Raw genomic sequence first — 13049 nt, forward strand, 5'->3', positions numbered from 1 at the left:
CAAGAAAACCTGTGTGTTTCTCCTCTCTGATTCTCTGCTGAAGAAGTGGTTTAGAATACATCTATTGACAAAGTAACTTACCCAACACTGCTAACAACACATTAAAACATTAACTTCAAGTATAAAGGTTTTGTAAAACTATTTACAGCGTCTCAAATATCAAATGTACCCGAAGTTCCAGCTCGCAGAGGGCACGAAATCAGCATGCGCCTCATCAGATGAACGGAAGGCTGTGGTGTGTTCAATGACTACCAAATCATCAGAAATCCCACACTCAAAAAATACCTGGGTTGCACTGGCAGCACAGATTTCACAACAGCTGGTCTCAGTGAGAGTGACAGCAAACACCTTGTCTGATCACGTGGTCTCTCTAGCTGTGCCACGGAATCAGCAGGGCCAGGCACTGGTTTTGCGATGCAAGCTGTGAGGACACAGCGGTAAGGCCCAAACCAACAGAATCCAGAGCATCACAAAAGAAAAGGCCAGGCTGCAGTGGCTGTGAGTGCATGTTTCCAACTACATCCAGAAGGGTAACTGGCAGCAAAATTCAGGACACCTCCAGTCCACTCATAGAATCTGTGATCTGGAGGCTCATCTAATATGTGGCGATCGTGGCTCAAGAGTTGGGAGTTCGCCTTGTAATTGGAAGGTTGCCGGTTCGAGCCCCGGCTTGGACAGTCTCGGTCGTTGTGTCCTTGGGCAAGACACTTCACCCGTTGCCTACTGGTGGTGGTCAGAGGGCCCGGTGGCGCCAGTGTCCGGCAGCCTCGCCTCTGTCAGTGCGCCCCAGGGTGGCTGTGGCTACAATGTAGCTTGCCATCACCAGTGTATGAATGTGTGTGTGAATGGGTGGATGACTGGATATGTAAAGCGCTTTGGGGTCCTTAGGGACTAGTAAGGTGCTATATAAATACAGGCCATTTACCATGTACCTGGATGCCAACCCTACAGCCTCTTTTCCTCGATTTCTTCTTGGGATTTCCTTTCACTTTTTATAATTATCTCCTTTTCCTATCAGGAAAAGCACACAAATAGTAGGGGGAAAGTTTCCTTGAACCAGGCACGTGCAGAGGGGGGGTGCTAGAGGGGCTTGGGCACCCGCCCCTTTCCTGATGAGTGCCCAAAGTGCCCTTTTGTTGAGGCAACTTTTAAAATTTTTTTTATTTATTTTTAATTTTTTTATGTGTGTGGGCGTGCGGAGTCCTGTCTGTGCCCCTCAACAATAATATATACTATTAATCACAGTTTTGCTAAATAAAAGGATCTGGCTTGCATCAGTCACATGATCACATTTAACCAATGATCGCCCTTGACGGCAGAACGCGCTGGTTACGAGCTGGGAACGAGCTCACAAAGAGCACGCGCATTTTTTGCGGTCTGGAGCTGTAGGAGAAACACAAATTAACTCAGAGACACAGACTTACTATATTTCTTCCATACAGACTGATGCGACACAACCAGTAAGTAGGTGTACAGTGTACACTGTAGTGTATAGCACCCAGGAGTATTGGCTTATTATGTAAGTCAATATTACGTAAGCTGTTGGTAAGCTGTCTTGTGGCAATTTGACGAACTGAAACAAATGAGCGTGTTGTGTTTGCAACAGCGTGACAAACATTACCTGTCCTTTTATTAACTGCACAAGTAGTGCTGGTCATAGCTGCAAGCTCACTGGGTAAGGCTGTCATGGGTCTGTAGCTCTGTCACCGTTTTAGGGAATATATTTAGTTTTAAAGTAAGTTACAGGGCTTTTCTTGCCTTTCTGGAGGGATTATATTTCACTAAAAAACGATCTAATATGCATGTCCACATAATTATGCATTATTATAATTATAATGTATTAAAAAACACACGCTGTATTTTAAAGAACATACATTAAGAAGCAGATTATATTAGATGTATATTTTAAATAAGACAGAATTTGGATTTTACAGCAGTAAAATTATTGTATCTCTACTGTTTAAAAATGTAATAAGCTTTGCCCCTGCACAGAGTGGATAGTGAAACAAAGAGTGATTCACAGGCAGAGCCTAAATTATTTTTCACAGTTTTTGTTGCCTTATGGTTCCAAGCGCTGTCACCAGTCTTTGCATTTTGTTATTATCTCATGATACTTGTTTAATCAGCTACCATCTCTCCTATGAACTTTTTAATGTCTACAGTCTCAGATCAACACAGCCCTGCCCTCCAGCACTATCAGCAGCAGGAGCAGCAGAAACCCCTCAACAGCAACATTGTACCCATCAGGTAAAACATTGGCTACGTTTGCTTTGCCTTGTTGCCCATATTAGATTCTTGATTAATGTGTGTTGTTGTTATTCAGCCTGGTTCAATGTGCCCCTTTTTAACTTTGAGCACCCGCTCCTTTAAACGTCTCTGCACGGCCCTGCCTTGAACTATCCCAATCATCATAAAGGCGTTCCATAGACTTTTTGATGTGGAGCAGGGAAGAACAGTCATAAGTCACAGCGGCAGAGGTGCATTTATTAAACGTCAGGGTTGATATAATAGCATAAAATGTAATAGGAGATTGCAGACAGGTAGAAGCCAAGCACAGGCGTCATCTTGCTTGTCATCAGAAGCTACAATGATTTTAATCATTTTACATCTCACCAAGAGATGTAAGAGATACTGTGTGTGTGTGTGTGTGTGTGTGTGTTTGTGTCTGTGTGATTAATATATTAATATATCAGTGGAACAGCTCAGATAGGGTAGCTAGAGAAACAAGACTAAAATGGTTTCAACATTTGCAGAGGACAGATAGTGGATATACTGGACAAAATATGCTGAAGAATAAGTTGCAGAAGGGGAGGAAAACTGTTTTATGAACAAAATGGACAACATATTTTGTATGGTGGTATACTGAAAGGACTTTATTGTATGTAAACACTTCCAAAAATAAGTAATCTCTGATACCCAACACACAACTAATGAACAAAACTACACATTTTTTTTCTTTTTAGATCTACTATTCTTAAGTATTTTAATTCTACAGTTCTGGTGGCTGCTTATCTTAATGCCCCTGAGAGACACCAAAAGCCAGATTACCATCCTCTGAAAAAATGAATTTTCCGTTGCTTATGAAGTTTCTCGATATATTGATATTCCACCCTTCCAGCATGTTGTCCAGTTTTCAGACGTGTGTTTATGATTTGCTCATAGTAATGATTCCAGTTTCCATTCTTGTCTGCTCCAAATCCAAACACACTAACCTGAAGACACAAAAATGTGGATTATTAATCACAAATGAAATTAACATAAAATAATTATAGATTATAGACACTACAGATTTCATTAACATGCTTTAGCTCAGGGGTGTTGAACTCCAGGCCTCGAGGGCAGGTGTTCTGCAGGTTTTAGATATCACCCTGGGTCAACACACCCTATTCAAATGATTAATTCATTAACAGGCTTCTGGAGAACCCCAAGACATGTTAAGGAGGTAATTTAGCCATTTAAATCAGCTGTGTTGGATTAAGGACACATCCAAAACCTGCAGGACACCGGCCCTCGAGGCCTTGAGTTTGACACCTGTGCTTTAGCTTAATGCAGTGTAGGCGATTTGCCATTCCATTTTTCTTTTTTTCTTTTTTAAGTATATTTTATTAAAACCAAAAATAAAAAATACAGTCTGTGTAAGTTAGGATTGTCAGTACTTGTCATAAATTCTACTACTAGCACCCTCACCATCCCCTGGAATTTTCTTATACCAAGGGCCTTATCAAGGCAATAGGAAAGGCCAAGAAACAAACACTTCAACATGCAAATACAGTAACAGTATAAAACTATAATAAATAACTGATTTATGCATCAGTGTAAAGAGTGAGCTTATCCCCCCACTAATGTGTTCTGCATTGCTCTTAAAAAAGGTATTATTAGGGGACCAAGGATAAGGGAGGCAAGTCCCTTGGTCCCCTAATTTCCTTGGAGGAAAGGACTCTAAAAGTAAAAGCCTCAAAAACTTATGTCTTGATGCATCCTCAATCATCGGTGTATGGAAATCTTGGTAAGTTAACTCTATTCATCTGGACATAGCATTTTCATTGGTAAAATTGTCCTACAGGTTTCCCAAGCCTTAACAGTACATTTGCATAATGACTGAAGATAGCATCACTCGTTAACAATCGGCTTTGAGGTCAGTTTTATGATTATTAATACACACATTTGTATGATCATAGATCAATTCTCCAGGAGTACCATTCACAGACAGTTGGGGAACGGCTGCAATGTAACATTTGGTTCTCATTTTAATGCTCCAACCTCCACACTTTTTTAATTCATTCACTTCTCATTAGTACATGGGTCATCCAGCCTAGGGGCAACTGCCAGTTCCTGATGAGGCCTTCCAAATTCAATTCCCTATGAAGCCTTCCAAATACAATCACAGATTGTCTATCTGTGATTGTCAAATCTAAATAAAGGATATTGTCCCAGCTATTTAGGTAATTCTGCTCTAGAAATAACCAGATGGTAAAGATCCCTCGTGGTAATGCTTAAGCTGGAAATGATATCTATGCTCTCATGTACAACCAATGGGCCAATAATGAATGGTGTAGCAATGAATTATCATATCTGTTTCTTGAACCTACCTCATCACACAAGTACAAGCTGAGAACCAAAGTCAGAAAGCCAGTGGATGGATACATCCCATGCTTTTTTAGCCAAACATAATGGACATATTTTATGAAAGCTGGGCTGAGGATCATCACCTATTAAAGATTACAATTAGACTTCAATGACAGTTTAGTAAATAATAGAATTACCTTTCTTATGACATATCATATTCTGGATGTTTGAAGAATAAGTCATTCTACTCACCAAATTCGTGTTAGTTTTCAAACCTGATTTAGCAGTTTCTTTTTGCCTGTTGGATATAACAATAACATGAAATAAGTCCAAGCTCAAAAATGCAACTGCATTTTAAAATATGGTGCAGTTTACCTTTGTGCTTTTGTAATGGTTTGTTTGTTTGTTTTTTAATTCTACACTGCCAGGGAGGCACCGAGACCATGACACAACTGTGTGTCTCTGTCATGCCACATGTTTTTGTCATGGTCTGTGGCCCTATGTCTGAGGAGTGTGTGGGCTGCCCTGGTGGCCACACCCCCGGGCTGGGCCATCACCTGCACACCTGCTTTCCATTCTGGGCAATTACCTGGAGGACTATTTAACCCACGCTGACGGATGCTCCACGCCAGTCTTTTAATCACCCCTCAGGGGTAACTAGGCTTCCCGCAAAAGCTTTGCGCATATGTGTCATTTGAACTGCGTTAATTCTGCCTTCATGTGCCTAGGGTACGATCCGGCGTTTGTGTCTGCCACCTGCCTGTCCTCCTGCTTGCGAGCAGTGCATCATCTGTCCTCATCCTTGCCTCCTTCGCTTCCCACGGACACACTCCCCCCCCTTCCAAGTCCCACTGTCCCGCTCTGATCGTAAGCCAATTACTAAAGCCCTGTCTTGTTGTGTCTCCCTATTTCCCAGCTCACTAGTAATTTTCTCCCCTTTCTGTTGCAGCCTCCCATGGTCCTGGTTATGGCTTCCCTGTGTCATTTATCTTCCTGTTTTTTCTAAAGTTCCTCGTTTTGTTTCTTTGGTTGTTCCGGGTCACCTTTTGTTAAAGCAATAAACTGTTTTCTTGCTCACATTTGACTTATTGAGTCTACTTTTGGATCCCGTTTGTGTGCGCACACTGTGGTACATGACAGTTTTATTGTTGTTGTGCGCTCTCTCTCCTCTGTCTGGGTGGAGCTCATCTTAGGCTCCCGCCTCTGACCCACGCACCTGCCCTGATTACAAAACCTCCCGCTGATCTACCTGATTTCATGAACATTACTTAAGATGGCAGTTCAATACTTCTCATCAGGCTTAAGCCGCTTTGAAAACTAACCCTGAGATATGTTTTTGTGAATCTCTATCCAAATTTAAGACTGTTTGGCAAAGGCATCAGCGCAGTGCTGAAACATTTCTGACAAAGATATAAAAAAATAGGAAACACTTTTTTTTTTTTAGTGTTTCAGCATGGAAACACTTTTTCATACAACTGTGTAGGGTTAAAAATATAGCTTACATACCCCCATTAGTATTATATTATAGCCAGTTTTTTGCTTTTTTACATGCTTTTGGAAGCTGTAAACAAGCTCCTGATATCAATCTGATGAGATATTTGACCACTCTTCTTGGTGGTAGTATAGGTAATTTTAATTAGCTGGCTTCCTGGCACAGAACTGTCAACAGATTTTCATTCTGTTGGGGCTGCGGGAAGGAACTTTATTTGTCTCAATATGTCACAACTTTGCTAAGATCTGAATGATGTCAGAGGATATTGGTTAGGATGTTCAGTTAAAAAAAAAACACAACCACCAAGGTTCAAGCCTGTCATGAACTGGAAAGTGCTGGGACACAAAGCACCATTGTCTACAGTGAACTACAATTTTACATTTAGTTTAAAATACACACTTTCATGCTTGACTAAAATTTGCAGCTGGGCACATGAACAAAAAACTCCTGGAAAAAATTTCATGGTCAGACAAAATAAAGATTGAGCTATTAGGCCATAAAGATAAGTGATGTGTTTAGAAAAGCAGTGGTGAGACTTTTAAATCTAAGAACACTGTGCCAACTGACAAGCATGGTGGTAATAAAATTATGCTCTGGTGCTGTTTTGCAACCGGAGGTAATGATTGAAAAACGTCAATTCAGAGCTATAATTGAATTGAATATTGAGACTGACATGTTGAGCTCCAGAGGAATTTGCAAACATTTTTACACATCATAACTAATATAAGTCAGGGTAATGTTTTTCTGGGCCAAGGGACTCTGAACAGAATGTCCCAGACTTAGGTTATAAGTAGAAAACAACAGGCTAGGAATTGCTGGATAATATTAATACAGCAAGGTTAGGGAGGGAGGTGTTTTTTTTTTTTCAGGAAAGGAGCAGGAAATGCAAGATGAGATCAGACGTGGATGCAGTGCAGAAGTTCCACTTGGGAGAAAGCAGGACTGGCCACATCATTTCCCATAACAGGATAGTCATAATAATAATACTTGTTTTTGTTGTGGTATAAAACCACTTCCAGGATATTACCCGCTTAAGGGGTCCTTTTCGTAAAGCAGACCGCTGGTTCACATCGAGGTGCAGCACCGTAACTTGTAATTTCAACTTCTAAAATGAATTAAATATTTTAAAAGGTAGTCAGGGGCGCCCATTTAGCTCAGTGGAATGTGTACGATATCGCATGGCATTTAGTGCTCAGAGCTTGTTTCTCTGCTGCCATTATTAATTTCTCCGTGCTGTCTTTCAGTTCAGCTTTGTCTAGCCCCTGGTAGGATTTCTGGATATCAGCCACTTCTTTTACCTGACGGTGCTATATACTATGCAGGGGCCTGTTGTCCCATGATATTTCCTCTTCTTGCTCCTCTTCTTTCTTGGATTTCTGCTGCCTGAGGTATTTACTAACCAAACTAAGTTTGGTCTTGGCCATCTTGCTAATGTTCTCATGGATGTTTGTTGTTTCATCCTGGACAGTGGTTTTGACACCCACTAGTCCTCAGCCTTCTTTCTTTTGCTTACAGCGTACAGTCTCAGGGAGCTGGATATATGCAAGGTGATGAGCTTCCTTTTTTTATATCAGTGGCTTCTATATCTTCCTTTGGCCATCTTATTATCCCATCGGGTCTCTCTTCACCAGCAGGGCATGGGTGTTGATTGCCTGGATTAGTGATGTGCGGATCGATACTGAAATATAAATTCCTCCAATACCAGTCATTTATGTTCTAGAATCGATTCTCATATTAAAATATCAATATTTTAGTAATTTAGGGTAAATTTGTCGTTTATCATTAACAGGAACAGAGTGGAAAGAAACCACATCATTCGGATTGTCTACATTGGAAGGAACTACTTCCTCTTCCGCCTTTCATACTCATGTGCACTCACAACAATGGCTGGGCGTAAATGGAGTCATGTGCAGACGTATTTTACCTCCACAAACAGCCAAGACACGGTTTGCGATACATGTGGCAAGACAGTGAAGTGTTGTGGCAAGACCACAAACCTCGTCAAATACCTCACTGTAAATCATATCTCAGAATATGACGAACGTATGTTGAGGCTAACTGAAGAAGAGGAGAGGGGTAGGTGCTGCTAGGGCGAGACAGACGTCTGTCGCGGAGTCCTTTAGTGCTGCAGCCAGGCAACGTGCTCAAATGGCACACAACTTCAGTTTTTTTTATTTCTATATGATAATTCTGCATTATTAAGTGATAAGAACAAGTAATCTGATGTCCTGTAATTATTATGAAGCTATAATTTGAGATACAATAAAAGATACAGTAAAAAAATACGTTTTTGTACAAAGTATCGGTATCGGAACAGTATCGTCGATACCACCTTGAATTTTACTTTTTATCGGATCGGAAAGGAAATCAGTGGTATCGCACATCACTAGCCCACATCTTGTTTTTCCCATTCTGCTGCCTTCTCAGGCTTGCCTTAATCTCTGCAGGTATTTGGCTCTCGGATAAGGCGGATGCATCTTTTGCCCTCTCCCTCCCTTATCTTCCCTGCTGCTGCTTCTATGTCTTTGTCTAGTCTCGTCTAACTCTAACCCTTAAAGAGTCTCTCAGTCTTGTTCTTAAACTTAAAGAATTACAGATTTGATCAACTGCTCCCGTAACGAAATTAACACCTTCCTGGGCTTGGGAGAGCCCGATTGTCCTTCGGATACGTTTGCTGCCAGATACTCGATGGTTGGTTGCGTCGTGTGACAGTCTCGATGGAGGACATTTAACAAGATCTACCAATTCGGAACCACGATAACAGAGTTCTCGCTGATTGGAGCTGGCTCGGACCTGGCTTACTGAAGAACAAGAAGCAGCTACAGCTGTTCAAAATCCCACAAGGTTGGCTGACATGATAGATGATGGGCAGGGCTGTGAATAAGACTGTGTTATTGAACGCAATATGGATAACATCTTGGAGAAGGAGGAGAACGGGAATTGAGAGAATTGAGAGAATTGGTGACCAGTGATGGACATCAGACCAACTGTAAAAACTGGATGCAGTTGTTTGCACTAAACCCAAACATTCACCATCTTCACTCCTGCGGCTATCCCACTGGCGCCAGCTGAAGGCCTGCCAAGGTCAAAGCTGACTGGAACAACAAAAATTCTTCCATGAAAAATAGGACTGTTGTGAGAACTCTTTGTCCCTCCTTCAAGGCCACCTGGATCCAATGGAGACTGTTGACCTTCGCTTAACCGGGCATGGTGACACTTTCTCTCAACTGAACACGGGATACACACACGCCCAAAACATGTACACTGATACTGATACACACTATCACACTCCCTCCCCCAAATCCAACGCCTACTCCCATGCTTGCCTCCAGTGTAGCTTGCCGTCACCAGTGTGTGAATGGGTGGATGACTGAATGTAGTGTAATGCGCTTTGGGGTCCATAGGGACTAAGTAAAGCGCTATACAAATACAGGCAATTTACCATTTACATATCTGTGCATTCCAGATTATCCTTTTGTATTACACATTTCGATGTTTTTTTTTTTCCACTTGCTACCTAGCCTGACCTGTCTCCCCAATGTGATGTTTGTGTATTGTATGTACAGTCGGCAAGGTCTGTCATCTCAGTTGCGGGCAACTGCAGCTGACAAAGGCCACCTCATCTCTCATCATCTTGTTTCTATTTGGTGGTTGTGGCTTTCCTAGCAGCCTCTTCATGATTCTTATTTGCCTGTGCAAACAACTGCAAGTGCATGGAAATCACAATGTCTGCAATGTTGCCTTCTGGTAGTGGAGTCCCCTCAGTTCTAAATTATATTCCTGCTAATTTCTTTCTGTGCCCCACTCATGTATTGATCCTTAGGGATCGGGACTATCTGGCCTTCAGTTAGCCATTCCGGATGTCTTTCATCTAGTAGCAGCTGGTTCATTTGTGCTGTCAGATGTTTATGAGGTGTGAAATTAGCTTCAGTAACCACTAGGCATGATTCATGTCAGGGCTTGGTGCTGTCCAACTCTTTATACTTGAGACCCTTTCTTGGTCCACAAGAAAGCCACTGTGATGCATACTGGATCCTGTTCAGGGAGGTTTCTGCAGTCTGCTCTTAAATGGTAAAGGGACTGATTCTTATATAGCGCTTTTCTACTCTCCCAAACTCAAAGCGCTGTATACAACATGCATCATTCTCCCATTCACACCCACTCATACAAGCACTTCCTTCTATACTTAAGTGCAATCTAAGCATTCACACATATTCAGACTCCAATGGACGCATTGGAGAGCAACTTGGGGTTAGTATCTTGCCCAAGGATACTTGGCATGCAGACTGGGGAAGCCAAGGATCGAACCACCAACCTTCCAGTCAGTAGCTGATCTGCTCTACCACCTGAGACACAGCCACCCCAAATCCACGAGCCACTGAGCATTGCCGTTATGGGTTGCATATTTCTCCCATATGCTCTTCCAGTACTGCTCCGTCTCCAGCCTTGGTGAAGATGTTTTCTTATCACTCTCTCACCAGTGAGCGTATATGTTGGTTCTGTGGAGTACAGATGGCTGATTCTCCTGCTTTCTATATGTCTGGTATACCTTTTCGGCTGGCCGAGGCTGTGAGTCTTTACCTGGCATTTTCCAAGGCCTCAGTTATGGGCAGCTTGCTAACTTCTTAGACATCCCTTTCTACAACATCCCTTTCTGGAGCTTCGATAGATGGCTTTCCTCTCTGCTACCTTGATCTTAGCCTCTAGTGTCTTTCTTCATGGAGGCCATTGCTCCTTTGGCTGTTTATTTTGTAGCAGCGCATTCTCCGTGTTCGCTGTTGCTGTGGTACAGATCAGTGAGTTGGTTTCGGTTATGGTTGCAGTCATTCTCATAGACCTTCAGAGGGTACTTCACGTAACCTTGGTAACCAGCTACATAGGGTCCAGGTTTCTATCTTCACAATGATCCCATCTTTCAGGTCAGCTGCTCTCGGACTCAACACCTTCACTGCAACAGTTGTACTTTGGCAAGATACTCAACCCCGTCTGTCGGCATAATAGCAGTGTTGGAACACACTGTGGTACTATATTCTTGTGAGCATCAGTTGAACAGTATTGTATTGGGGGCGGTCGTGGCTCAAGAGTTGGGAGTTCGCCTTGTAATCGGAAGGTTGCCGGTTTGAGCCCCGGCTTGGACAGTCTCGGTCATTGTGTCCTTGGGCAAGACACTTCACCCGTTGCCTACTGGTGGTGGTCAGAGGGCCTGGTGGCGCCAGTGTCCGGCAGCCTCGCCTCTGTCAGTGCGCCCCAGGGTGGCTGTGGCTACAATGTAGCTTGCCATCACCAGTGTGTGAATGTGTGCGTGAATGGGTGGATGACTGGATATGTAAAGCGCTTTGGGGTCCTTAGGGACTAGTAAAGCGCTATATAAATACAGGCCATTTACCATATTGCAGAAAGTAGTGTGTTGATACAAACATGGTAAGAAAAAGGAAATTAACAATGGAAGAAAGACAGACCAACATTACACTTAAAAATGTAGGTCTTTCCTACAGAGAAATTGCAAAGAAAGTCAAGGTGTAAGTGAGTACAGTTTGCTTCACTATTAACAAACTGGGGCAAACTGTGACAGGAAGAAGTCTGGTAGGCCCAAAGCAACAACTTAATCAGGGGACAGGTTTCTGAGAGTTAACAGCTTGCATGACAGGTAGTTCACAGGACAACAGCTTCAAGCACAGCTTAATAGTGTTCATAGTAAGCAAGTCTCAGTTTCAACTGTAAAGAGAAGACTTCAAGCTGCAGGTTTGACAGAACGAGTTGCAGCAAGAAAGCCATTGCCAAGATGTCAGAATAATATAAAGAGTGCTTGCCTGGGCCATGAAACACCGCCACTGGACTACTGAAGACTAGAAGAAGGAATTATGGACTAATTCATCAAAATAAATCAGAATATGCATGAGCTAGTGATTATGCATGTTTGTAAGTGTAACTTATAAATATTTACTAACCAAACTTAGTTTGTTATACCTCAGGCAGCAGAAACCCAAGAAAGAAGAGGAGCAGGAGGAGGAAATATCATGGGACAACAGGTCCCCGGCATAGTATGTACCACCGTCAGGTAAAAGAAGTGGCTGGTATTCAGAATTCCTACCAGGGCCTGAACAAATGTGGATGAATGGCACAACAATGGGCCTCAGGATCTCGTCGAGGTATCTCTGTGCATTCAAAATGCCAGCAATAAAATGCACCTGTGTTCGTTGCCCATAACATACGCCTGCCCGTACTAGAACCCTACAGTCACCATGGGACACTCGATCCACAATGTTGACATCAGCAAACCACTCACCCACATGTCACCACACACGCTGTCTGCCATCTGCCCTGAACAGTGAAAACTGGGACTCATCTGTGAACAGAACACCTCTCCAACGTGCCAGACACCATCAAATTTGAGCAGTTGCCTACACAAGTTGGTTACAATGGCGAAACTGCAGTCAGGTCCAGATCCTGATGAGGACGACAAGCATGCAGATGAGCTTCCCTGAGATGGTTTTGACAGTTTGTGCAGAAATTCTTCGGTCATGCAAACTGATTGTTGCTGCAGCTGTGTGGGTAGCTGGTCTCAAAGAATCCTGTGGGCTGGTGTGGTTACATGTGGTCTGCTGTTGTGAGGCTGGTTGAATGTACTAGAGTTTGATGTTTCGAGACCGGTCTTGGTCCACTTTTACGTGGTCTTGGTCTTGTCTTGGTCTCAACGGACTTTGGTCTTGGTCTTGTCTTGGTCTTTGACCCCTCGGTCTTGTCTTGGTCTCGCTGTCTTGGTCTCACTGTCTCAGATCGACATAGTGGTCGGGAGATTTGGAGTCAACCATCGGCGGAGCGGGGGAGTGGCTTACTGGGCTTAAGTCATTTTTTCAGAAGCCCGGAGTGGAGTGGAGTGTAATTTGTTTCATAGTTAGAGGCCTGACTGACAACTGTATAAAACAAAAACTACACACAATATTTGAAGCACATAGGGGGAATTTACGACTGTGCGCTAATTTTGGTATCA

At 42.8% G+C, this 13049-nt stretch overlaps 1 protein-coding gene and 1 long non-coding RNA gene across 2 annotated transcripts in view; both read right to left on the bottom strand.

Annotated features, from left to right (window-relative positions):
- The window catches only part of LOC146493661 (uncharacterized), a 534640-nt gene that overhangs the window by 485009 nt on the left and 36582 nt on the right, over positions 1-13049 (bottom strand). The window lies entirely within an intron of this gene.
- The window catches only part of LOC146493676 (CMP-N-acetylneuraminate-beta-galactosamide-alpha-2,3-sialyltransferase 1-like), a 33921-nt gene continuing 22470 nt past the window's right edge, over positions 1599-13049 (bottom strand). Inside the window, exons 5-7 of the mRNA XM_085148826.1 lie at positions 4819-4864; positions 4590-4709; positions 1599-3212 (exon numbers count right to left, since the gene is read on the bottom strand). Coding sequence (XP_085004952.1) covers positions 3045-3212; positions 4590-4709; positions 4819-4864 — 334 coding nt within the window. The 3' untranslated portion in view covers positions 1599-3044. The remainder of the gene's footprint in view (positions 3213-4589; positions 4710-4818; positions 4865-13049) is intronic.

This window comes from Neolamprologus multifasciatus, chromosome 22 (genome assembly GCF_963576455.1).
Source record: "Neolamprologus multifasciatus chromosome 22, fNeoMul1.2, whole genome shotgun sequence".
NCBI classification, from domain to species: Eukaryota; Metazoa; Chordata; class Actinopteri; order Cichliformes; family Cichlidae; genus Neolamprologus; species Neolamprologus multifasciatus.